At 49.6% G+C, this 26,365-nt stretch overlaps 1 protein-coding gene and 2 long non-coding RNA genes across 5 annotated transcripts in view; 2 read left to right on the top strand and 1 right to left on the bottom strand.

Moving 5' to 3' along the window:
• Nucleotides 1-1,105: 1,105 nt before the first annotated feature.
• On the top strand, nucleotides 1,106-3,233 carry LOC122447393. The gene is made up of 3 exons (XR_006271208.1): nucleotides 1,106-1,432; nucleotides 1,555-1,656; nucleotides 2,695-3,233. It is a non-coding gene; the product is annotated as an uncharacterized LOC122447393 (long non-coding RNA).
• A 14,443-nt stretch (nucleotides 3,234-17,676) lies between these two features.
• Nucleotides 17,677-18,806, top strand: LOC122447555 (gem-associated protein 2-like). The gene is given in 2 exon segments (XM_043478240.1): nucleotides 17,677-17,809; nucleotides 17,812-18,806. Coding segments are annotated over 2 exon segments (723 nt in total). The 3' UTR covers nucleotides 18,402-18,806.
• A 1,133-nt stretch (nucleotides 18,807-19,939) lies between these two features.
• The window catches only part of LOC122447530, a 28,304-nt gene continuing 21,878 nt past the window's right edge, over nucleotides 19,940-26,365 (bottom strand). The window contains exons 1-2 of one of the 3 annotated variants that reach the window (XR_006271268.1): nucleotides 22,600-23,104; nucleotides 19,940-21,803 (exon numbers count right to left, since the gene is read on the bottom strand). This is a non-coding gene — a long non-coding RNA (uncharacterized LOC122447530). Of the gene's footprint in view, nucleotides 21,804-22,599; nucleotides 23,105-26,365 lie in introns of those variants that run through there. The other 2 variants (XR_006271270.1, XR_006271269.1) reach the window with 2 other exon arrangements.

Genomic DNA, 26,365 nt, shown 5'->3' with positions numbered 1-26,365 from the left:
CGGTGTTTGTCAATGGACTCTGACTCCCAAGATGGTAGATTTGACCCCAGAGGACTTCCAGAATATAAAGATTTATTGAAATTACATGCAGCTCTGAGGCATTCGTAACAGTAACTGGAGCCTGACCTGGAAATGGGAGGAAATTGTCAGTCTGAGCATCCCAAAGCTAGTGTGTTTGTCATGCCTGCTGGAATGTGGTGAGAAAGTAATGAGCCTGTCAAGAGTCCTTTGTGTAACTGGTCTCATGACGCCACACTTGAAGCATCATTCACTGAAACTGGAAGAAAAATAAGTGTCCTTACTCAAGACATTAGAGTTGGATTTGCAAATACACCATATTTATATGAATAAAATACTGACGCTAATTCAGTGAGACTGATCATGTCTTCATTTCAGAACTCATCACTAAGAAGTCATCCGTCATCAGACCCTAAAAATAGAGTGTCGACAAAGCTAGGTGGTCCGCCTCCTTTCACAAAAGATTTTCTGGCCCATGTGAAATTCAGCCCTGAAAACACTGGCCTAGAAAGGCACACTTGTGGACCAGTGGAAATACTGGGTTGACCAAAAAGTTTAGGTTTTTCTAATGAACTTTTTGGCCAACCCAGTACGTGTCCACACTGGAGGAATCAGCCTGTTGACCAGCGTTGGCTTTGACTCCTGAGATGGGGGAGATGCAAGGGCATTGGTGGGTTCCCATAGACCCCAGAGCTGCTGAGGCATCCCAGGGTCTCTGCCCCAGGCCAGGATGTCCAGCCTCCAGGTGGCATGAATATACAATTTAAAGGACAGATGATGGGGTACCCAGGAAGGCCTGAGGCTTAGTTAATAGACACACGGACCAGGAAATGGAACTGTTTGTTTCACAGTGAACAAAGACATGTCTATTATCTGAAAAGTGTCCTTTAGGGCCCAGATGCTTCTGAACAACTCTTTTCCAGGCGGATAGAATATGCATGTCCGTACACAGCGGGCTGGAGTACAAAGCTGTGTGGCGCCTGAACTGAGGCGTCTCTCTTTCGCGCTGACCTTTCCTGCACACTGGAGGGGAGGAGCGCGCTCTCTGCAGAGGTGGGAGACGCGCGGCTCCCTAGAACCTCTTGAAAGCAGACATTCAGTCACTTGGCAGGAATACAGCTCCACACAGCTGGCCTGGCTTCTTGCCCCCTCATGTCTGAAGTCTGTCTTTGGAGAGGGGTTTCTCAGCAAGAAGGGCTCCTCTTTTTAAATACAAATAGCCCTGGGAGGCCGTCTATCACGCTCATCTTGGCTTGAATCCCTCGCTCACAGGCGGAGATGAAGGTCCTCAGACAGGACTATGGTGGAGGGAGGCAAGGAAGGGGATGAGGGATGTTCGCCACTTGGAGCATCACCCAAGCAGAGAACCGGGCCGGGGGCACCGCATGAGGGCATGAGACGTGGCCACATGAGGGTATGTATTTGGTCTTCCACTGAACGCCTCCACCCGTGTGTGTGGGCGGTGATTTGGTCCTCTTGCATCTTGCTTTTGTAGAGACATCAGCTTTCCACCTGTATTTTGCCCTCTGTCTTAAGGAAACACTGCCTTTCTTACACCCGGGTTTCAACAGAAGCAGGTGCCACAGACATGATCAGGAGGGGATTCTCTAGCCCTGGTCAAGGGTCTTCCACCCAAAGGTAAGGCCGTTCACCTTTGGAAATCTATCTACTCCACAGTCCCTGAATCATGTCTTTGGTAAAGTGAACAAATCAGATTCTCTTTTATGCCCTGTTCGGTTTACCAAGAGAAGAACTCCTGGGCTGTGTGTGCATGCATGCTAAGTTGCTTCAGTCCTGTCTGACTCTGTGACCCAATGGACTGTAGCCCACAGGGCTCCTCTGTCCATGGGATTCTCCAGGCAAGAATCCTGGAGTGGGTTACCATGCCCTCCTCCAGGGGATCTTCCCGACCCAAGGATCAAACCCGAGTCCCTTTCGTCTCCTGCACTGGCAGGCAGGTCCTTTACCACTAACCCCCCCTGGGCTAGGGGACTTTCAAAAAAAGAGAACTTACACCCACCCCTGAGAGGCCGCAGCATTTACTGGAAGCCACTTCCCTCCCAGCAGAGGCAGAGCTGGTCTGGGCCCAAGTGGGCAGCCCAGCAAGCCAGGGGGACTTCCTAGTGCAAAGACCTGTGGACTTCTCAAGTTCCATCCTGGTGAGGCCTGAAACAAGATCCGAGTGAGCCTTCAACTCAGAACCCTCCTCCTGCACAGCGAGGGTACTGAGCAGGCTGCTCCTGGGATGCTCTCTAAAGTGTCTGTAATCCAGTCTGTAGGAAGAAGTTGTTACATAAGTTTCTAAAAGCCCTAAGTGATATTGTGTCAGTACTAAAAAAGTAAGTGCCTCTGAAAAATGAATGTGGCCTCTTAAAAACAGCTCTTTTTTCCTCTTCTAAGGAATATCAAGGTGTTTTCTTTTTTTTAGGTGTAATTGACATATTATATCATTGTATTAGTTTCAGGTGTACAACATAATGATTCAATATATGTATTACTGCAAAATGCTCACCATAATGTCTAGCTGACATCCATCACCACATGTATAAGGAGAATCAGTTACGCATTTCCTGATTCTCGGTCTGCCAGTGACTTCCCTCCCCTTTACCACTGCCGTCCCCCGAGAGCTTATAAATAAAGACCATGACATCAATTTCTCTCTTAAAACCACTTCAGCTCCTCCCCATGATGATCTCCTTTGGACACCACCAAATCAGCCTGCCCCACCCAGGTCTCCCAGGAAGAGATCTCATGGCTGGTGCCCTGAAAGACTGTGAGTCAGACGAGCCCAGGGACAAGCAGAGAAGGCAGAGGGAGGCTGATGTTTGTGATGAGAATACGCCCCCTGTTTCCCGTGGTCAAACCCATCCCAGCCACGCCACAGCACCCAAGAAACCCACACTCTGCTCCGCGTGGCGTGTGCTCAGCATCCGTGGGATCACAATGGATTTCTAGACCTGCTCCTATCAGCTCTGTGACTCTAGGCAACTGTCCTGGTCTCCCTGAGCATCACTTTTCTCCCCTCTGAGATGAGGATAATAATTCCACATCTCAGGGTTCATGTGAAGATGGAAGTCATGAAAGCACATCGTAAACAGAAAGTGAGTCCAGGCCGACCGACCTTTGGTGTTAGTCCCAGAGAGGGATGTGGCCCCTTAGAAGGTAAAGGTCTCTTTGACCAGTTTCGTTTGGGCAGCAGGACATCCTTGGTGGTGGTTTAGTCGCTAAGTCGTGTGCAACTCTGCAACCCTGTGGACTGTAGCGCCCCGAGCCCCGCACCCCCAACTGCATGCTCCTCCATCCTGGGATTTTCCAGGCAAGAATACTGGAGTGGGTTGCCATTTCCTTCTCCAGGGGATCTTTCCCGACCCAGGGATCAAACCTGGGTCTCCTGGATTCTTTACTGACTGAGCCACTAGGGAAGACTCCTTAGGCTTAGCCAAACACTTCAGAACAGGTGTAGACTGTCCCTCAGGAGGAATGAGTGGGGAGAAAATAAAGGATAATGGCAGGCAGAGCAGCTGGGGGCGGGGGCAGGGGGCGGGGCAGACGATGGGCAGCCACTCAGCCTCGGGACCCCACGTGCCTCCAGGACAGCCAGAGCCCATGCTCTCAGAAGTGGCTAAGATCATGATGTGTTTCCTGGTCAGAATTTTGTTTCTTGTCTCTGGCTGAGGGGCGGTGAGCTGGCCTTTCTCAGGAGGGCTTCCCAATAGTTTGCACGGCAGCCACAGGCTCCCCTTTGGGAGCTGTTAGCACTAGAACTGTTTTAAAATAAAGACTGAAATAAATAAATAAAGACGGTAATAAAGTCTGTCTGGGATGTCTTCCTGACCTGTGCCCCTTCCTCAAACCCAGGGGAGAAGCCCTGACTCAGCCAGTTGTTCAGATGTCCCTCGAAGGAACTGGCCCCTTTAGTCAGTCCCTTTCGGGGTGACTGAGGAGTCTTAGAAGGCTTATTCCAGACTGCCATGTTCTGGAATATACTGAGTGAATAATAAAAATTATTATTAAACAAAATAATTATAGCTGGCTCTTATCTAAAATACATCACAGCAGTGACTGCAGCCATGAAGTTAAAAGATACTCGCTCCTTGGAAGAAAAACTATGACAAACCTAGACAGCATATTAAAAAGCAGAGACATCACTTTGCTGACAAAGATCTATATGGTCAAAACTATGGTTTTTCCAGTAGTCATGTGCGGATGTGAGAGTTGGATCATCATAAAGAAGGCTGAGCACCAAAGAAGTGATACTTTCAAGCTGTGATGCTGGAGAAGACTCTTGAGAGTCCCTTGGACAGCAAAGAGATCAAACCTAGTCAATCCTAAAGGAAATCATCCGTGAATAGTCATTGGAAGGAATGGAACTGAAGCTGAAGCTCCAATACTTTGGCCCCCTGACTCAAAGAGCCAACTCATTGGAAAAGACCTTGATGCTGGGAAAGATTGAGGGCAGGAGGAAAAAGGGGTTACAGAGGATATGATGGTTGTATGGTATCACCAACTCAGTGCATACAAGTTTGAGCAAACTCCAGGAGATGCTGAAGTCAGGGGAGCCTGGTGTGCTGCCGTCCATGGGGTTGCAGAGTTGGACACGATATAACAACTGAACAACTTAATCTTCCCAAGGGCCAGGCACTTCCTAAGTACTTTGCATAAACTTATTAAATCCTCAATTTCATGAGACAGCCACTATTCTTACTACCATTGCACATCAAAAGCGAAGACAGCCAGGAATCTAAAAAATACAACACAACATCATGAATCAACGATACTCCAAAGCAAAAAAAAATTTTAATACAGCAAACTAGTGAATAAAACAAAAACAAAGCAGACTCACAGATAATAGGAAACAAGCTAGTGGGGTAAGGGAAGGCGGGCGAGGCAACACAGGGGCCAGGCGAGGGGGGAGAAAGGGTTATTACAGTTTGCATGAAATCATCATGCCTGTGAAAGTTTTGAAAAGCATAAAGCACTACAGGATGCAAAGAATCATTCAAGTTTTGGGAAATTTTTTAATGAAAAAGAAGCAAGGACAGCCAGGCTACTCTAAAAGAGAAAAGAAAAGCCAGCCTGCAGACTGAGGGAGGGGGAGAGGTGCACTCGGCAGGCACAAGTGATCACGGTGACTACAGTCTCAGGAGCTGAGCGGGCCATGGCATCATTGTCCCCGGGTCTGCCTTCCCCGCCGTGGATAAGAACAGGAGTCCTGTCTCCTTTGCCTTCAGTCTGGCCCCCAAAAAAGCAGTCAGGAAACTTGAAAAGCAGTGGGTTGCGGGGCACTGGGGTCCTGGGAGGCGGGACGTGGGCTGGCCCTCCAGGGCGGTAGTCGGGAGGGCCGGGGGGTGAGCGTGGTCTGAGTCACAGCCTGAAGCTGGACTGTCCCGGGGGCACCAGAGGTGGCTCTCTGCTGGCTCCTTTGTCTGGCCCCGAGGAGCAGCGTTCTCCTTGGAGCCTCCAGGGTGGCCTTTGGGCCGCTCAGCTGCTAGCTCCAGCCCCAGCCTGGGGCCCAGAGTCGGGACAGCTCAACAGAACACAGCTCCTTACTTGGAGGGACTTCGTGATGTGGCTGTTTTGTTTTGCTTTGCGTGTTTGTTTCTCCTTGAAAATGAGTTGAGAACCTTCTTTTACCCAAGATTACACGTTAGGCTGGTGATGAAAGGTCTGTGCCGTGCACAAGGGGCCCTGGGGAGGAGCACCTACATTTGCAAGCTTTTTTTGCTGAAAATGGCTTGCTCTATGACAAAAAAAACAAAAAGGAAATTATCAGGGAGGATAGGAATTGTCCTGGTCATTGTGAAGCTGTCTGGGACTCCTGGCTGCTTATGGTGGCTGCCAAACATCTCAGCCTTATACACAATCCGGTAAGGCCTCTAGATTCGTCAGTCTCCAGGAGGCTTAGAAAAACATCAGTCGGTCCATGTTCCCAAACCCACACAAAAGCGTGCTTCTGCAAAGAGGCTGGCACAGCATGGATTAGTCAGCGGGATGGATGGATGCATCAATGGGGTAACTCAGTGGGCAGTGAGGGGTGGATGGGTCGAAGCAGGAAAAGTCTACCCTATTTAAAATATCTCAAGGAAAGGAGATTTCCAGAAGTCATATTAGAACCCACAGTAATAACAGTGCGGCCTAGGTAGAGATTCAGCTTCAGCCTAAGCACAAATTCTGTCACGTCTGGTCAATGTGGCAGCCTAGACCCATGTGTAACCCACTTACAGGAGAGATGAGGGACTCCTGGAAAGGGTTTTATCCCAAGAGAAGAGCAAATCAGATACAAAAGCTTGACCCTAAAACCAAATCTTACTAGTGGGAAGGGCAAGGATGCCCCTGGGTCCAGGTCAGACCCTGGTGACAAGCAGACATTCAGGCCGCTGTGCCCAGAAGACGTGGTGAGACCCACAGAGACCAATTCTTTAGGTACCTGAGGAATTTCCAAGGGACCACATGCTGCTTAGCAAGGTACAGATGTCCTGGCAAAAAAACAAAAAAGCCCTTAAGCTCATGAAATCGCATCTCGTACACTAACTGATTTTCCATCCCGTGTGCTGCGCTCAGTCATGTCCAGCTCTTTGCAACCCCGTGGACTGTAGCCCACCAGGATCCTCTGTCCAGAGGATTCTCCAGGCAAGAATACAGGAGTGGGGCATCATTTCCTCCTCCAGGGGATCTTCCCAACCCAGGGATTGAACCTGTATCTCCTGCATCTCCTGCATTGGCAGGTGGATTCTTTATCACTGATGCCACCTGGGAAGCCTGGTTTTCTGTCCCAGGGAACTTTTAAAAATATATTCCTATTCAGGTATAATTCACAGACCATAAAATCCAACCTTTTAAAGCAGGTCTGTGGTTTGGAGTATATTCAGACAATAGGGCAAACATCATCACTAATGAATTCTAGAATATTCTCATCATCCCAGAAGGAAATCTCATACTTAGTAATCATTCCCCATTGTCCCTCCCCCTAGTCCCTGGCATCACTAACGTATACTTTCTGTCTCAACAGAGTCTCCTGTTCTGGACATTTCTTATATATGCTTTCAAACGATAAGGCAGCTTTTTTCGTTTCTTTCACTTACCACAATGTTTCTAAGATTCATGCATGTTGTGTCATAAATCACTACTCCTTTTTATGCCCAAATGATATTCAATTATACAAATATTTTGTCTATCCATTCACCAGTTGATGGACATTTGGACTGTTCCATTTTTGGCCAGTATGAATGCTACTGCTGTGAACATTCTTGTACAAGCTTTTGTGTGGACATATGTTTTTAGTTCTCTGAGATACGTAACTAAGAGTGAAATTGCTAGGTCATATTGTAACTCTATGTTTTTACTTTTGAGAAACTGTCCAACTGTTTTCCAAAGCAGCTGTACCTACCATTTTACATTCTCACCAGCAAGATGAGGGCTCCAGTTTCTCCACATCCTTTCCAACACTTGCTATTTTCTCTCTTTGACTATAGCCGTCCTAGAGGATGTGAAATGGTATCTCATTGCGGTTTTGATTTGCATTTTCTTAGTGACTTCCCAGGTGGCTCAGTGGTAAAGAATCTGCCTGCCAATGGAAGAGACATGGGAGACTCAGGTTTGATCCTAGCTTAGGAAAATCCCCTGGAGAAGGAAATGGCAACCCGCTCTAGTATTCTTGCACAAGAATTCCCATGGACAGAGGATCCTGGCGGGTCACTAGTCCATGGGGTCCCAAAGAGTCAGACAGGACTGAGAACACACACGCAGTGACACAGAGGATTTTTCCACGTGATTATTGGCATTTGCATATCTTCTTGGGAGAAATATCTGTTCAAATCTGTTTCCTATTGTTTAACTGACTTATTGTTGTTGAATTGTAAGAATTCTTTAAATATTCTGGATATTGGACTAATATCAGAAATATTATGACTTGCAATCATTTCCTTCATTCTGTGAGTTGTCTGCACTTTCTTGATAGTGCCTTTTGAAGCAAAAAAGTTAAAAACATTTTTTTTAGCCATACCATGTGGCTTGTGAAAGCTCACCAACTGAGGATCAAACCCATGTCCCCTGCATTGGGAACCCAGAGTCTTAATCACTGGACCACCATGAAATTCCCTATTTTTAAATTTTGAAGTCCAATTTATCTATTTTTTCCTTTGGTTACTTGAGCTTTGGATGTCATATCTGAGAAACCACTGCTTAACCAAGTTTATGAAGATTTGTGCTTATGTTGTCTTCTAAGAGTTTTATAGTTTTAGCTCTTACATTTAGATCTTTGATCCATTTTGAGTTAAATTTTGTGTATGGTGTGAGGTGGGCATACAACTTCACACTTTACATGTGGATATTCAGTTTTCCCAGAACTGCTTGTTGAAGAGAATTCTTTCTCAATTGAATTGTCCTGGAATTTTAGTCAAAAATTAATTGACCATGAAAATGTGAGTTTATTCCCAGATTATCAATTCTATTCCAGTGATGAATCTGATTATCCTTATGTTACTACTGCATAGTTTTGATTACTATAGCTTTGTAGTAATTTTTGAAAATGAAAAATACACGAGCTCCAACTTTGTCCTTCTCTTTTAGAAAACTTTTGCTGTTCTAGGTCCCTTACATCTCCATTTGAATGTTAGGATCAACTTGTCATTTCTAGAAATAAAAAAAAAAAATCTGGTATTTTAGTAGAGATTGCATTAAATCTGTAGGTCACTTTGGGAAGTCCTGCCATCGAACAAGTTTAAGTCTTCATGAACAGAAGATGTGTTTCTATCTTTTGATGACTTCCTTCATTTCTTTCCGCAAGGTTTTTAGTCTTCAGTATATAAGACTTGTAATTCTTTTCTGATTTCTAAGTATTTTATTCTGTTTGATGCTATTGTATGTGAAAAAACTTTCTTAGTTTTTTATTTTCAGATTATTCATTGCTCATGTACAGAAATACACAGAAATTAATTTTTTTAAATTAATTAATTTATTTATTTTTGACTGTGCTGAGAGTCTTCATTGCTGTGAGGCTTTTCTCTAGTTGCAGTGCACAGGCTTCTCACTGCAGTGGCTTCTCTTGTTGTGGAGCCTCAGGGCAAGCGACCTTCAGTAGTCTCCTGCATTAGCAGGCGGATTCTTCACCACTGAGCCCCCAGGGAAGCCCACGATTGAGTTTTGTATATTGATCTTTTATATGGCAACCTCCCTGAGCTTGTTCACTAGTTCTGACAGAAGTGAAAACACCGCAAAGCTCACTGCTCTTACTAAATTCCAGCCATTTTTCTTAAGTAAATGCTCCCAAATGTTTTGTAGTCTTAGGTTAATTTCCAGTTTTGAAAAGTTGATTCTGACCATTTTTGCCAGCGTTCTCATTGCTTCTACGGAGAAGAGAATTTTCCGAGGTCCTTACTCCCCTGGTCTTATTGACATCACCTCTTGTAAGGAAGCGTTTCATACCTCCATTTCTTTCATTGTAAAAATGTTTTGTTACTGTTCCACATGTTTTTTTTTTTTTTTTGGAGATGATCAATAAGATGATGTGGTCACAACATATTCAATTAAAAAAACTAAGATAATGTGGTAAAGCACATAAAATCCTGGCACTAGTAAGGACTCAGGAAGGCCTGAGAGAAGGACTTCTGTCACTGCAGGAAGACGAAGGACGCAACCGTGAAGATGCAGGTGAGCAGGTCAGCGCGAAAACACTCAGAGAGCGCCTCACCACCCTCGGCTCCTCATACACCAAACCCTGCGTTTCCCCCCTGCCTCCCTGTCAAAGCCTGCCTTCCCCATCAGTGACCTCCGCGAGGCGGCGACGCGCTGAGGACTCACAAGCCAGCCGTCCAGGTGGCTGAGGCGCTGAACCCGCTGCGCTCGCAGGTCTGAGGGACGCTCTCCAAGTCTGACGGCGGCCATTTCAGGCCACCATCGGGCGGAGCGGGAGAGGCAGAACGAAAACCCGCTGCTCTCCTTCTCCATCCGCCCTCATCTCAGGCCCCGCCTGGTTAGGGAGACTTCTGTGGTTTATGAGTGAGGCGAAGAAGCCTAAACCCAGAGATTGCACGATCTGTGGGATCAACCAGAGAAACTGAGTGACCGGGATAAACCCCCGCGGCCTGCAGACCTCCCTTCTATCTCAGCCACCTCAGCCTCATGGCAGCCCTGAGGGGCAGTCAGTTAGGTGGGAGCTCTGCCCCTGGGGGACGTGGTGCTCCCCCAGCCCCTTCTCCAGATGCCTCACCCCCGCCCCACATTCTGACTGACCTCGCCTCCGAGGCCCCTTTGCTGCACGGGCCCTCCCACCCTCTTCCCCATCTGCCACCCCTGGTCCTTCCTGGCCTAGCCCACGTGACTTTCTGAGAGAAGAATTCCTGGAGAACCTTCTTGCTACTGCTCTGCCTCATAAATTTATTCAACACGTATTTACCGAGGACCTGCTATGCTTCAGGCCCTTTCCAAGGCTGGTGATACAGCAGTGAACTTGCTCTTATGGAGCATACATTCTAGTGACAAGAGCCAAAAAAATAAGCAGGAAATATATAGGTAGTGATAAGCTCTGAGGATAAAAATAAGAGGGTGAGGGTGGGGTTGGGGGCAGTATTTTACATAAGGCGCAGGGAAGCCTCTCTGATAAGACAACTGAGCAGAAACCTGGAGGAAGTAAGGTCATGGGCTGTGCGAATATCAAAGAGAAGAGCCTTGTAGCCAGAGGGAACAGCCAGTGCAAAGGCCCTGAGGTGGAAACGTGCTTCACAGGCTTGAACAACAGCAGGGAGGCCAGTGGGGCTGGATGGGAGTTAACAAGGGGAAGAGTATCAGAAAATGAGGTCAGAGAGATAGCGACCCCAAACTCTGTGGGACCTGATAGTTCATGATAAGAACTTCACATGATGTAAGTCTGGCAATCAATGAGATTTATGAGCAGAAGAGTGACCTACTCCGAATTGCATTTTCAAAGGATCACTCAGGCTGTTTTACTGAAAACAGACAGTGGAGAGTCAAGAGTGGAATCAGAGAGACCAGTTAGGAGGTCACGGCAATAATTCACACGTGACATGATGGTGGCAGGCCTCGGGGGAACAGTGGAGGTGGTGAATCGTGGTCAGAACCTGGATATATTCTGATAGTGGAGCGAGCAGTGTTTGCTGATGAATAGACATGGAATGTGAGAGTGGGACAGGAATCTAAGATGATACCAAGACTTTGAGCCTGCAAAACTGAAAGCAGAAAGCTGCCACTTATTGAGATAAGGAAGCCAAGCAGATAAAGCAGAAGCAGGGAGGCTGGAGCCCCCACCTTCTCCCTCCAAGGCTGGACTGCTTCCTCAGAGCCCAAAGACCCAGCTGTGGCGAGACATCCCTTCTGCAGGGGTTTTCTGAGCCATCTGCAGACAGCTGCAAGTTTTACCCTTTGGCTCTCCGTGGCGGTGGCCGTGAACTGGAGGCACACTGGACATCTCCAGCTAAGATGCCTTTCTCGGGTCACCTTGTCTGATTGCGCTGGGAACTGACAGAGCTCGTCCAGGTCCCAGTGGCTGACAAGCAGCAACACCCTGGACGCCGACATGCGCAGACCCCAAACTGAGACTCCATGGGACGGGCAGGGGAGGAGAACAGGGCGCCAGGGCTGCAGTTCTCTGCCTTGTCTGCACACTGGAGTCACATGGGGGGTCCTCAGTCAGGCCACACTCTAGGCTAGTTCATCAGAATGTCTGCGTGAAGTAGCATCTGTGATTTTGTTTCCCAGATGATCCCAACATCCAGCCAAGGTTGAGAGCTACCACCCTGGGTCAACAAGGGCTTCGCCAGGGCCTCCTGGTGTTTACTGATCCAGCTGCACTGAGTTCCATGGGACATAGAAGAACACCCATCCTCACAAAGCCAGGGGAACCAGGCTCGGGCTCCCAGGCAGCCTTCTGCTCAGAACTGAAACCAAATCCATCTCTGCGGGGAGATCTCAGCCAGCCCCACTCCAGGTCTCCACTGCCAGCCCTGCTCTGAAGGTGAATGTATTTCTTTCTTTTTTTTCTTTAAGGCAATCTGGCAAGCTCTACCCAGGAATGTCTCCCAGCCCAGCCCACCTGTGTATGGAATGTGGCTGAGAGGGGAGCGCTCAGGGCTGAGCCGGGGGTGTCGGGGTGTTCACTCCGCGCTGGGACGGAGCAGGTGGTGGCCAACAATCTGATGGAAACCGGTCAGATTTCAATTCCAGACCCAGGAACCAGGGGACCTGCTCCCCGGTGAAACCGGGGGTCAGCCATTCCCCAGCCAGCGGACAGAGGAGCCATTCAGCCCACGGAAGCCCCTCCCCGGCCCCGCCTCAACCCCAGGCTTACCAGCAGCTGGGACCCCTCCCGGGTCATCTGGCTCTCCAGACCCTTTGGTGCACAGAACTCAAATAACTTGATTAAAGTAAGATGAAATGAGAAACGTTTGCGCCTTGAAAATTGCTAACATCTGGCCTGGCCGGGACAGCAGAGTGAAGGTGCTTTGTAACTAAGGGAAGGGAACCCTGAGGAGTCCAGGGGTGGGAATGCGGCTGTTCCCACTACACACACCTCTCCGCCCGCCCGCAGGAGCCTCTGACTGACACGGGGCCGGTGGAGAGAGAGACAGTCCTCATCAGCTGGCCTGAACTTGAACTTGGACTCACTGGACTGTGAGTCCGCAGTGACTTCACAATCTCTCTTGAGATGCTGTCTCCTCACCACCTGGCCCAAAGGACCCAGCAGATGCTGTGAGCAGAGCTGACACTGGAAGATGTCCTGTTATCTCAAGTGTCCTTCCACGGTTCCCTCATTTGCCTGTGGACCCATTATTTGATAGACTCACTTACAGTCGAGTGAGGCTCTCATTCCCACACCCCAAAGATCTCCTTTCTGTGGGTCCAGAAGGAAGAGAGTGAAAGGATCATGTTATAGTCTGAATGTTTGTGTCCCCCCCACCCCAAATTCATATAGGTGAAATCCTATCCCCAGTGTGATGGTACGTGGTGGTGAGCCTTTAGGAAGTGACCAGGTGGTTAGTGTCTTTACGGAAGAGACCCCAGAGCACTCTCTTCCCCTCCTCCAGGTGAGGACACAGAAGAAGGTCATCGACGAACCAGGACGAAGACTCTCAACAGACATTGAATCTGCTGGCTCCTTGACCTTGGAGTCCCAGGCTCCAGAACTGAGGGAAACAAATGTTTTTTGTCTAAGCCACCAAGCCTATGGTATCTTCGTTACAGGAGCCCAAGGAGACTGAAATAGGCCAGGATGGGGCCAAAGCCTGACCCCATAGAGGACACATGGGACAAGTGCAGCTTCAGAGTTGGGTGAGGTAAGTGACTAAAGAACGGTACACAGTGAGGTGGTCAACTGGTTGACCCAGGACTGGTCCTAGAAAGATCCCTGTGTCTCCATTCCACAGAAACTGATGGTAGGTCTGGAGAAGGCTCTAAGGATGTAACCATCACCCCACTTTGCCTGTCCAAGTCAGTGAAAAGAGGGGGAAGGAGCAAAGAATGGCAGTTCTGGGATCTCCCACAGCTACAAAGTGGTGTCAGTATGGCTGCAGCTCCCTCCTCCTTCCAAGCTAACCCCAGATAAGGGCCCTCTGGTGAACCAATGGTCACAGTTCTTTACTGTCCTGTCCTTCATTGCATGACGTTTATTTCCCTCCCCTGTGAGCCTGAGCTGGTCCATGACCGCTGAACCGTCAGAAAGCAGTAGAAGTGAGGCTGGGCTAGTCCCCTGCTAAGCCCTGGAAATGCTCACTTTGGGGAGCCCTGAGTCTTCATGCAGAAAGGCTGGCTTCACTGCAGCAAGTCCACATGGAGACATGGGTCAGGGAGCCCACGTGGAAAGCAGGAGCCGTGAGGGGACATGGAGATGCCACCTGTCCTCAGGCCCCAGGAGACCCCGGGTGATTCCACCTCCAGGCATCATCTTATCAGAGCTGCATCAGAGGCCCCAGGTGAGACCAGCACAAGAACCGCCCAGCTGAGCCCAGGCAAACACAGACCCACAGGCAGCAATAAAGGCTTGCTGTTTTTGTTTTTGTTTTTTTTTTCATTTATTTTTATTAGTTGGGGGCTAATTACTTCACAACGTTGCAGTGGGTTTTGTCATACATTGACATGAATCAGCCATGGAGTTACATGTGTTCCCCATCCCGATCCCTCCTCCCACCTCCCTCTCCACCCGATTCCTCCGGGTCTTCCCAGTGCACCAGGCCTGAGCACTTGTCTCATGCATCCAGCCTGGGCTGGTGATCTGTTTCACCATAGATAATATACATGCTGTTCTCTCAAAACATCCCACCCTCGCCTTCTCCCACAGAGTCCAGAAGTCTGTTCTGTACATCTGTCTCTTTTTCTGTTTTGCATATAGGGTTGTCATTACCATCTTTCTAAATTCCATATATATGTGTTAGTATGCTGTAATGTTCTTTATCTTTCTGGCTTACTTCACTCTGTATGATGGGCTCCAGTTTCATCCATCTCATTAGAACTGATTCAAATGAATTCTTTTTAATGGCTGAGTAATATTCCATGGTGTATATGTACCACAGCTTCCTTATCCATTCATCTGCTGATGGGCATCTAGGTTGCTTCCATGTCCTGGCTATCATAAACAGTGCTGCGATGAACATTGGGGTGCACGTGTCTCTTTCAGATCTGGTTTCCTCAGTGTGTATGCCCAGAAGTGGGATTGCTGGGTCATATGGCAGTTCTATTTCCAGTTTTTTAAGAAATCTCCACACTGTTTTCCATAGTGGCTGTACTAGTTTGCATTCCCACCAACAGTGTAAGAGGATTCCCTTTTCTCCACACCCTCTCCAGCATTTATTGCTTGTAGACTTTTGGATAGCAAGGGCTTGCTGTTTTAAGTCAAGTCCTGGGGTGGTTTCTTCTGCAATGGTGGATGACTCTGCAAAAATCCCCCTGCTGCCCCACCTAAGTGACAGACCCCAGTCAAATCCCCCCACCTTCTCTCTTACCCCATCTACAGAGCCCATTGGGTACACACCCTCTGCAGTTAGCCTTAGACTTCCTCTGTGCCAAATGGTGTGTAAGTGCAGAGGCCCCTGGGCTAGGACAAACAGAGAGCCATGAAACAGGGGGTGTAGCAGACAGATGGAACAACTAGCAAACCTTCTACTCCCCTTCTGCCCTCATCCACCCACCTGAGTCCCACTCCAGCTCAGACCCTCAGAATCACCATCCATCCTTGCCCCTCACTCCCCTTCATCCTGCACTGCATTTTCTCTGCCTCCAGGGCCCGCCTCCAGGTCAGGGCAGGGGCCTCCCAGCCCTGATCCCAGACTCAGCCTCCTCAGTCCCATCAACAGCCTCCTGCTCCAGGGCAGCTCTAAGGGGTGGACTCAGCCTTGTTCTCCCCAGCTTACCTGAGACCCTCCTCCCTGTTCTCTTCCACCAGCTCACCCCCCGCCCCCCACCCATCCGCCTGACAGGAGCCCCAATCTTCCAGATATCCAGTTGGATGTTGAAAACTCTCATTCTGCACCTGGGCCTGCAGTCAGAAACAAAATCAAGTAACACTCCCCAAAAGGGAACTAGGAGGTCCCTACGCTTGACTTGGTACCTGCACCATGCCCTGCTCTGCTTTGAGGACCAAGCATGGCTTATGGATATTTTATGGAAAATTCCAAATATAAACATAAGCAGAAAGTAGTTCCTAAATGTTCTCAACACACTCACGAAAACGGTAACCACGTAAGGTAATGAATATGCTAATAAGCTATTGTGGTAAGCATTTTACAATATATGTTGACCTTATGGACTGTAGCCGGCCAGGCTACTCTGTCCACAGAATTCTCCAGGCAAGAATACTGGAGTGGGTTGCCATTCCCTTCTCCAGGGGATCTTCCCGACCCAGGGATCGAGCCCAGGTCTCCTGCCTTGCAGAGAGATTCTTTACCATCTGAGCCACCAGGGAAGCCCTCTACAGTGTATATCAGAAGACTATTTTGTGCATCTTAAACATATACTACTTTTATTTGTCAGTGATACTTCAACAAAGCTGAGGGAAAATGAGTACAATAAACTCCCACACATCATCCTTGGAACTCGTCCCTGGGACTCGCTGCAAATCTTGTTTTCTGTCATTTCCAGATTCTTAAGTGAATCCCAGACATCACAGTGTTTCATCTCTAAATAGTTCAGCATTTATCTCTAGAAGCAAGGACTATTCTTTGTAACCACAATACCATAGTTCGTAGGTTTTGAGATATGTTGTCTGAGCCAGGCCCTACCCAGAGTGCCAGGCAAGGCCCACCTGTGGAATGTGGCCCCAGGAGTTACTTCCTCTCAGCTCTGGGTGCTGGGATGGGATGTAGTGGGGCCGGGAGCCAGAGGACAGTGAGACCCACAGAGACTCCCAGAGCTGACTGGACTTGCCAAGTCTCCCCCCGACACATCCCTCTACCTTTGAGGCCCAGGCAGTCTTGGGTGGTCTCAAAGCAGTGGACAACCTGAAGTAAAAGTGAATCTACTTGTCCACCATCACCCAAAAGTAGTGCAAGATTCCAGTAAGTAGCCACCCAGCGTGAGGGCCACAGCCTCTCCGCCCCCATGACCCTCGTCCTGCCCACTCCAGCCCCAACCAGAAGGCCTATCCTAGGAGCATGGCGGGACTCCTGTCTTTTCCATAAATCTGAACCCTGGGCCAAAACAGGGAAGAGAGGTGTGGAAGATCCAGGGCTGTTTCCATTAGGTGACATTTTGAAAATTATTTAGCTTGCGACTTCCTAAAAAACTGTAACTGTGCCTTATGCATCTTTGTATCACTTAATTGTTTCCATACCAGAGTTGTTCAACCTCAGCTCTGTTGAATTTTAAACCAGTTCATTTTGGGGGAAGTGGGGAGGGGGTCAGTCTAAGAATCATAGGGCATTGAGTACCACCCCTAGCGTCTACACCCTTGAGTGCTGGTAGAAGCTTTTCTCCTCCAAGTTGTGACAACCACAACTGTCTGCCAACATTGCCAGCTATCCCCTGGGAAGCAAAACTACGCTTGGGTTGACAGCCACTGATCTATACCTCCCCTGAAGATGGCACAGTGGTAAGGAATCCACTTGCCAATGCAGGAGACGAGGGTTCAGTCCTTGAGTAGGGAAGATCCCCTGGAGAAGGAAATGGCAACCCATTCTAATATTCTTGCCTAGAGAATTCCATGAACAAAGGAGCCTGGTGGGCTGCAGTCCATGGGGTCACATAGCATCAGACACAACTTATTGACTGAGCACACACAATCCATACAATAGTGGGTGCTCAACTATCAGTATCTTTATTTATTTATTTTTCTAATTTGTCTTAAATTCCTTCTGAAAGACATGTTACTTGTATAAATCAGAAACAAGGGACTAATTGGGGAAATTCTCTTCAAAAGCCTCAAGTTTGTCTATTTTAAGGAGTTTTGATCAAATTTTCCAATAGTTTTGCAATCATAATTGTTATTAAGAGTTCAAATTTAAACCAGAAGTGGCTCAAGTAAATAAAAACTAAGCCATCAAAGCAAATAATTGTGGTATGTTGAACGATTGGATTCTGTGTAAATTTTTTTCCTTAAGTTTCCAATTTTTTTTTTTTACAGTTAAACAATAAGAGTTTGTTCTGGGTTGAGGATAAGAATAAGTCTACATGTCATGACTTTTCTTTCTTTTTTAAAAAATTCTTGTTGGGAAAACTATGGCGTGGGTACCTGCGGAGTCTGCGGTGGAGGAGTTGATGCCACGGCTTCTGCCGGTGGAGCCCTGCGACTTGACGGAAAGTTTCGATCCCAGCGTACCTCCGAGCACTCCCCAGGAATACCTGAGGCGGGTCCACTTTCAGGATGCCAGCCTGCCCCGGAAGGATACTCCCCCACTCTTCAGTGGCAACGGCAACAAGTGACACAGTTTTCAACTGTTCGGCAGAGTGTGAACAGACATAGAAGTCACTGGAAATCACAACAGTTGGATAGTAATGTGACCATGCCAAAATCTGAAGATGAAGAAGGCTGGAAAAAATTCTGTCTAGGTGAAAGGTTATGTGCTGAAGGGGCTATTGGACCAGCTGCAAGTGAAAGTCCTGGAATCGATTATGTACAAATTGGTTTTCCTCCCTTGCTTAGTATTGTTAGCAGAATGAATCAGTCAACAGTAACCAGTGTCTTGGAATATCTGAATAATTGGTTTGGAGAAAGAGACTTTACTCCAGAATTGGGAAGATGGCTTTATGCTTTATTGGCTTGTCTTGAAAAACCTTTATTACCGGAGGCTCATTCACTGATTCGGCAGCTTGCAAGAAGGTGCTCTGAAGTGAGGCTTTTGGTGGACAGCAAAGATGATGAAAGGGTTCCTGCTTTGAATTTATTAATCTGCTTGGTTAGCAGGTATTTTGACCAGCGTGACTTAGCTGATGAGCCATCTTGATGTAGCTGATCTCTCAGAGATAGAAGATACTTGTGATGAAGACAGCCTGAGTCTGAGGAAGTGCACTGCCAGTTCAAGTGCAGATTGCCTCACATTTTCAGCACCGTGTGAAGAGTCTTCAACTTAACCTGTGCAACTCAGGTTGACCTTAGAAGATAGGTTGTTTTATTTTGAATATCTGAGGTATCTTTGAAAGATCTTACCCAGTTTTTAATGAATAAGCAGTTTTCTGTAATCATGTGCTTTTAGAGCAAAAGTAAAAGGTTTATTGATGAAGCATCCTACACAGAACCTGTATGGTAAAATTGTACAGAGGTCTTTGGTGCTGTTTTGTTATTTACATATACACATATAAAATTTTATTGAAAATAAAAAAAAAAAATTCTTGTTGGAGTGCAGCTGATTTACAATGTTGGGTTCATTTCAGGTATGCAGCAAAGTGAATCAGTCGTGTGTGTATGTTAGTCCCTCAGTCGTGTCCGACTCTTTGCGACCCTCTGGACTGTAGCCCACCAGGCTCCTCTGTCCATGGGATTCTCTAGGCAAGAATACTGGAGTGGGTTGCGGTTTCCTTCTCCAGGGGATCTTCCCGACCCAGAGATTGAACCTGGGTCTCCTGCTTTGCAGGCAGATTCTTTACTGTCTGAGACACCAGGGAAGCCCCCAAATCACTCATACATACATGTATATTTACTCTTTTTCCTTAGATCCTTTTCCCATATAGGCCATTACAGAGTATTTAGTGGCATTCCCTGCACTATACAGCAGGTTCTTATTAGTGAGTTATTGATATTTTACGTATAGTAATGTGTATATGTCAACCCCAATCTCCCAGTTTATTCTTCTCCCCATTTACCCCCTGGTAACCATAGTTTGTTTTCCACATCCATGCCTCTACTTCTGTTTTGTAAGTAAGTTCATTAGTACTTTTTTTTTTTAGATTCTATATATCAGTGATATGTTGTGACATTTTTCCCATGGACTCTCTGAGAACTGAGGTCAGTTTTTACAGGCCTTGACTGGGATTCCAATCACTTTCTTTTCCCTTTTATTTTTTTCTTCATTTCTCAAAGAGGCAAAACACCTTTCAGGATGTTCACGTTCGTGTGGGATGATTTACATCTGATTGAAAATTGAGCACTTCCTGGAGTTTCCAGTCTTACTTGTGTCTCACTTCTGCTGCTGATTTCAGTTGATTACGTTTTCACTCCAATCCACCATCAGAAAGTGCAAATGTCTCACTTGAGCCCACAGACTCTGGCGCCCAGACAAAGTCCCCAGGTTAACGATGGTCAGGCCAAAGGCGGGCGAGCCTGAATTGCTATAGAAACACGGCCCAGGTTCGATGCATGTGACAGGGCGCTCAGGGCTGGTGCACTGGGATGACCCTGAGGGGTGGGATGGGGAGGGAGGTGGGAGGGGGGTTCAGGATGGGGAACACATGCACACCCGTGACTGATTCATGTCAATGTGTGGCAAAACAACTACAATATTGTAAAGTAATTAGCCTCCAATTAAAATAAATTAATTAATTAAAAAAAAAAAGAAACACCCCTCCGGAGGGTCCATGGCACTCATTTTCCCAGCGCCCAGCGTCTCACGCCCTGAGGGGCTGCTCCCCGTGGTAATTTCCACACCCACTTAGAGCAACGATTCCAGAACACTGGGCTCCTGTCAAAACGAAGCTCCAGGTGCTACAGAGGCCCTGTGAGAAGCCTCTTAATTTGAAAAAAATTAAGGCAAGAAAAATTTGAAAACTTAAAGGAAGGGAAATCTGAGCTGAGGGCCCTGCTGAGGAAAGTCCTGGTTTCCCGGGGAAGCCAGAGTGAGCGGGAAGTTCCAGGCTGGGGGTTCCAGGACGCTGGGGGTGGCCTTCTCCGTACCCGCGAGGGCACAGAGCCTTCTAGAGTGAAGGTGTTGGACGCCCACGTGTCCCCAGCTCCAGGGCAAATGTTCCTTCACAAGCGAGCTGTAGAAAGCAGAGAGCAGGGCCACAGAGTAATTGAGGACAGACCCATCTGAGGAAGAGACAAAACAGGGGATTGTGAGTGTCTGTGGCCGCAGGGAGGCAGCGAGGCCCGGACAGTGATCCCCGTCAGCTGGGGGCCAACCCGCCTCACAGTCTGTGCCCGAGACCAAGCCTCTCTCAGCGCCCCGGGCCTGTCCCCAGAGCCCCGCGGGGTGGAGGCGGCAGGAAGGCCTCCCAGCGGCACAGCCAACCCGCCCCCAGCATGTCCGCCTCTCTGCTCTGAGGCTCCAGCCCAGACCCCACCCGGGAAGGGGAAAGAAAAGACCCACGTCAGAGACCGAGTCACAGCAGGAATCTCCTTAAGACAGAAGATGGAGGTTTGAACATTCCCCGTTTTCTGAGCAGGGCAGTGAAAAGGAAGACTGTTCAAAGGATAGGGCCTCTGGGAACACATTGGGCTTCGGAACTCTGTGCCCTTGACCGGGGCTCATGGGGCGCCTGGGTGGGGATGGGGAGCGCTGATCCACGGGCATGGGGGATACGTTCAGACCCCCCAGGCCCCCCAGCACCTTGGTAGGTGCCCCTGCAGGGCCCGCGGCCACCCCACTCCCACATGGGAAGCAAGTCCAGCCTCGGGGGGTCTCCCAGACCGTCCACCAAGCCCCGCCTGCTGGGCCCAGCTCCCTCCACTGCCACAGCAGGGGGCCTGGGGGCTTGAAAAGAAGCCCATGCCGCCAACAGAGGGGACTTTGTTTCCTTTTTCTCCTCTCCCTTCACGAGGGGACAGGGCTATGGAGAGCAGAGTATGTTATTGTTATTTTCAGCTTGGCAAAACCGTAAATGTGAGAGTTCACGCCGACAGAAAATAGATGGTCTTTTCTCTGTGGACCATCACGTGCTGCTCAGGCCAGGCGGGCAGCTCCTCTCAGAGGTTGCCAGAGGCACGGTGGGCCCTGCTCTCCTCGAAGGCCCACAAGGAAACAGCACCCAAAGGTCAGGAGTGAGCTGCCCGCCGACGTGGTCACAGCTGGTTCTGGAAAGAACAGGAGGCTTTGCCACAGCATAGCCTCAGCGCTCCCTCCCACTGGGCTCCAGGGTTCAAACCAGGGCCTCCACCCACCCGGGGCCTCCTCACCCCAAGCTTCTGACAGCTGTTCCATCCCTTCCTAGAGGAAGAGTCTCTGTTTCTGGAACTTTCAAGACGACTCGTCTAATCGTCACAACAACAAGTCCATTCATTCACTGAATCGGTCATGCATTCATTCATCAGGAAGAGTCTCTTTTCCCGGAACGTTCAAGGCATTTCAAGACTTTCATGACAACAAGTTCATTCATTCATTGAAGTCAGTCATGCATTCATTCATGCAATACTTATCGATGGCCAGTCTCTGAGGGTCAGAGAAGAAAACAGGACAGATGTGGCGTAGGAGCTCCTGAGGAAGACAGAAAGTAAACAAATAATAACAAAAGGGTTGAGCAAGTGGTAGCAACAACAGTGATAACCACTAGTTATTAAGAACTCGTGATGTGCTGGGCACACACAAGCTCACTTAATCCTCCCAGTTTCTACTTTTCCAGAGAGGACTAAGGAACCTGGCCAAGGCCACACAGGTGGTAAGTGGTAGAGCTGAGGTGACAGCATCCAAAATGCCCAAACCCGGCTCCCACTGAGGCAGCCCTCAGCTTGCAGAGGCCCCAGGAGCCATCAGGAGCCCGTGGTGGAGACCCGGGAGCCGATGTAGGAGTTGGGCTGTTTGCAGAGCCCTGGCCTGTTCCGCATGAGCAAGGGCTGGTCGTTTCAGGGGTTTAAGTCAGGACTTCAGGACAAGCAAACACTGCTGACTCAGTTTCTACCCTCCCCACTGACTCAGACACAGTGAGGTCCTCTAAGCCTCCCCAGTCTCCAGGATCTAATGCCTGATGATATGAGGTGGAGCTGATGGAATAATAATAGAAATAAAGTGCACAATAGATGTAATGAGCTTGAATCATCCCCAAAACATCCCCCTCCTCCTCAGTCTGTGGAAAAACTGTCTTCCACAAAACCAGTCCCTGATGCCAAAAAGGTTGGGGACCGCTGCTCTCAGCCCATCCTGCCGGGCAGGGTCCCAAGGATCCAGAAAGTCAGAGTCTGGTTACCAGAAAGACCAGATGCTTCCAAAAGCGACTCAGGCAGGAAGGACAGTGACATGCATACAGCTTTAGAGAAAAGGGGGGAAGAGCTTGGACCTGGAGTCGAACAGCGTGACTCTGGATCCTTCTCACCAGCTGGGTAAAGATGATTAAGACACTTGACGTCACCGATCAAATGTCGGGAGTTGGGGGACCCAAGAGCTGCTCCCGGGGGTGGGGTGTCCAGCCTGGAGGAGCGCACGCGCTGTTGAGTGGGACCAGGCGGGAGGGGCGGGGCCTGAGTTAGAGGACCTGCTGGTTGGATGCAGATGGGTCCCGCCCAAGCGTCTGCCCAGCCTGCAAGAGGAGTGTGACTTGGGTGTGCAGGGGCGGAGTGAGTATTGAACAGAAGCCCCGTTTAACCCCTTAAGGAGAAGGTCATCAATTGGTTGTGCTTATTAGACCAGTGGAATTAGGTGACAGTGACTCAACATCTCGAAAGACCAGCAATCCAGGGAAAGAACCCCCAAACAAAGTCTAACATATGATCTGAGGTCGACAGCTGGAAGGGGCCAAGACAGGGGTGGGGTGGGGGTGCTGCCAGCGTGGCCGGTCCCCCAGACCCCCCGCCCACCCCTGGAGAGAGTCAGGGGGTACCTGAGAACCTGTGACTGGGGGCGCCGCCCCTCCCCCACTTCCAGATGAGGCCCGGAGAAAGGCCGAGCATCTTCCCAGACGCTGGTGGGAACTTTTCTCTCTTTCTCATCATCTCCCGCCTTGCTCGACAGGCAAAACCAAACCATAAAGCATAGCTTTCTCCATGATGAGGCCCCACGTGAGTCATCCCCACAAACCGCCTTAGAATCCAAGTGCTGGGACGGGCGGTCTCAGTGAGCGGGAGGAATTGCTCAGTAATGAGAAAATCGGGTGGAAACATACCCCCAGCATCTGGGCTCCCCCAGTCGCCGGCTGGCTGCTCCGGAGAGGCCCGGACCGGCTGGAGGCAGACGCGCAGGTCTCCCTGCACCCGTTGCAGGGCCTGGCGAGGAGGCACGGAGGCGCTCCGGCCCTCAGCCTCTTCAGCCCACTCCCCGGTTCTGTCCTCACACGTTCCCCTTCTTCCCCAGAGTAGCCACCCTCGGTCACTCCGGGCATCCGGGGTGGGCACCGTAATGAGTTGCCCTCTCAGGAGACTGACCCAGGACAACCAGAGCCCAAGAAGGAGGCCAAGGCAAGTTCTGGAAGCAGGCTCAGGCCCACCCGGCAGGGTATCTCAGGGCCCCAACCCCTGGAATGTGGCCTAGAAGGGCAGGCGTGGATTTCAAGGCTCAAGCCTCCTTACCCTCCAGGCTTGCCTCCCGTGAGGCAGGGCGCAGTTGGAGGGGAATCAGAGCAACCTTCTCTAAAACAGAACCCAGGCAGGTCCTGGCTGCCTGACTCTAACGGCAATGCCATATGTGTGGAAAGTGTGTGTGTCCCCACTTCCCCTCCCTCCCCCTCTCTTATGCGCGCGCACACGCACACACACCTGAAACCCAGTTAAGAGCCGACAGACAAGCAAGTCCTCGTTCAACAGGCCTTCACTTCAGGCGAAAACTACACTGGGGCAGGCTGGGTTTTCTGTCCTTACTCAAGTTTTCCTTCCTTTCGGAAGTCTCACCTCTGATGGGCAGGGAGACACATTAAAATTCTCTTACGTCAAAGTCGTGCCAAGAAAGATTCACATCCGTGAGAAAGAACACGTGGGCCTGCTCCATCTCCACTGTGACGACGTGACCACCGTCCCCCTCCTGGGCTATAGGGTGGGACTCGTAGCCTAGATCAGGACATGGGGCATGAGTGGGCCCCCCAGCACGGTGGTGGGGTGGGGAGAGAGAGAAAGGGACCCCTCAGGGGAAGAGGCATGGACCAAGGCCAACAATGAAGAAATGCTCTTCAGCCTCTTTCTTCTCTGTTCTGTTCTTTAATATTAATATATACCTCATGTGGGTTTTTTGTTTTTTTAATTTGTTTGTTTTTGGCTGCGCTGGGTCTTTGTGGATGCTGAAGGACTTTCTCCAGTTGGAGCGAGCAAGGGCTCCTCGCTGTGGTGTGCAGGCTGCTTACGGCGGCTTCCGTCGCTGTAGGGCACGGGCTCTAGATCCTCGGGCTTCAGCAGTTGTGGCACGTGGACTCGGTCATTGTGGCCCCAATAGTTGTGGTCCATGGGCTTAGTTGCCCCTCAGCAAGTGGGATCTTCCCGGACCAGGGGTCAAACACGGGTCCCCTCATTGGCAGGTGGATTCTTATCCCCTGGACCACCAGGGAAGTCCCATTCTGTGTTCTTTCAGGCAACAGGCAGTCAGGTGTGGTCACAAGACAGAACACGGAGGCAGCTCAGGGAAACAAAGTTTACTGTATTCATGAGCCCCAGAGAGGGAGGTCATCGGGGAGCAGCCGTGCAGTCAGGAGGCAGAAAACAGGGTGAGGGAAGAGCTTGGGCTGTGGCCTTTATTGGGGTTTCCACAGGGAAGGCGAGGCAGGGCGGGATGAACAGCTGGGGCCTGGCTAGTTTGAATCGTGCCAGCAGAAGAAGTAGAAGTGAAGTCGCTCAGTCGTGTCCAACTCTTTGTGACCCCATGAACTGTAGCCCTCCAGGCTCCTCCGTCCATGGGATTTTCCAGGCAAGAATACTGGAGCGGGTTGCTATTTTCTTCTCCAAGGGATCGTCCCAACCCAGGGATCGAACCCGGGTCTCCCGCATTGTAGGCAGATGCTTTTACCGTCTGAGCCACCAGGGAAGTCAGCAGATTCACATATAAACAATGTGATCCCCTTGACTCTGACCATCTTTGTGAAGAGCTCCAGTGAAGATGACCGAGAGGGGTGGGAATGCGGGGTGGGAGGGAGGCCCATGAGAGAGACGACATATGTACATGTATAGCTGATATGCTTCATTGTACAGCCAAACCAGCACAATATCATAAAGCGATCACACTCCAAAAAGTGGGGGCTCTTTCCAGGAGTGGGCGGCCCCTGAGGGATAATGACCTTGATGGGAATAATGAGCTTGGGCTGACCCACCTGAAGTCACAGGTGTAACTCCAACCAACCCCGAGTCAAGGCACCTGGTCCATTGTCCTCCGTCCCTCTTGTGCTGCGCATCTGGTGTTGGAGTTTTTTATGAGGCTGGCTCAGTTACTCCAGACCATGTCAAAATATCATTTAGGATTGTTACTCTCCTTAGAGAGCATGGCCAAGACATTGGTACCACTCGGCCCATGGTCAGCCCAGGGGGCCAGCATCTCATGCTTCTCTGAAGTTGGGCGACACTGGTGGCAGCCTTGTGGACGTTGAGAGGCCACCAATGCATCTGGTCTCTGGACCGTGGCGGGGGGACCAGCCCAACAGCCACAATAAAGCAAAGAGTCTGAAACTAAAAGCAGACAGCAAGTCCAGGCAAGCATGGCAGCATCGCTGAGTGACTGCGTGGTCACCACGGCCAGGTGGGCACGGTCACGGCGAGTCTGAGTCATCAATCAGCCTGACTTCAGGGGAACTGAGCTGTGTTGGATGGAAGGCTGCCTGGAGAAACCAGCCAGTCGTGCTGGTCATCTCTGGGCTGTGTTCACAGCCACATCAGCCAGCTGTCCCTTCAGCTTGAGAGTGAGGAGGCCCCGAGGTGAAAACTGGGGAATATGCCTGCGGTGACAAACCTGCTGTACTGGACTCTGGAGCTGACCACGTTTAACCTCCTAGGGCATGGCAGCCCACTCCAGTGTTCTTGCCTGGAGAATTCCATGAACAGAGCAGCCTGGCGGGCTACAGTCCATGGGGCCACAAAGAGTCGGACATGACTGAGTGACTTAGAACACACGCATACAGTGAAATTATATTCATTATG

The sequence above is a fragment of the Cervus canadensis genome, chromosome 9 (assembly GCF_019320065.1).
Source record: "Cervus canadensis isolate Bull #8, Minnesota chromosome 9, ASM1932006v1, whole genome shotgun sequence".
Taxonomy (NCBI): Eukaryota; Metazoa; Chordata; class Mammalia; order Artiodactyla; family Cervidae; genus Cervus; species Cervus canadensis.
This window is presented reverse-complemented; position numbering and strand designations above follow the sequence as displayed.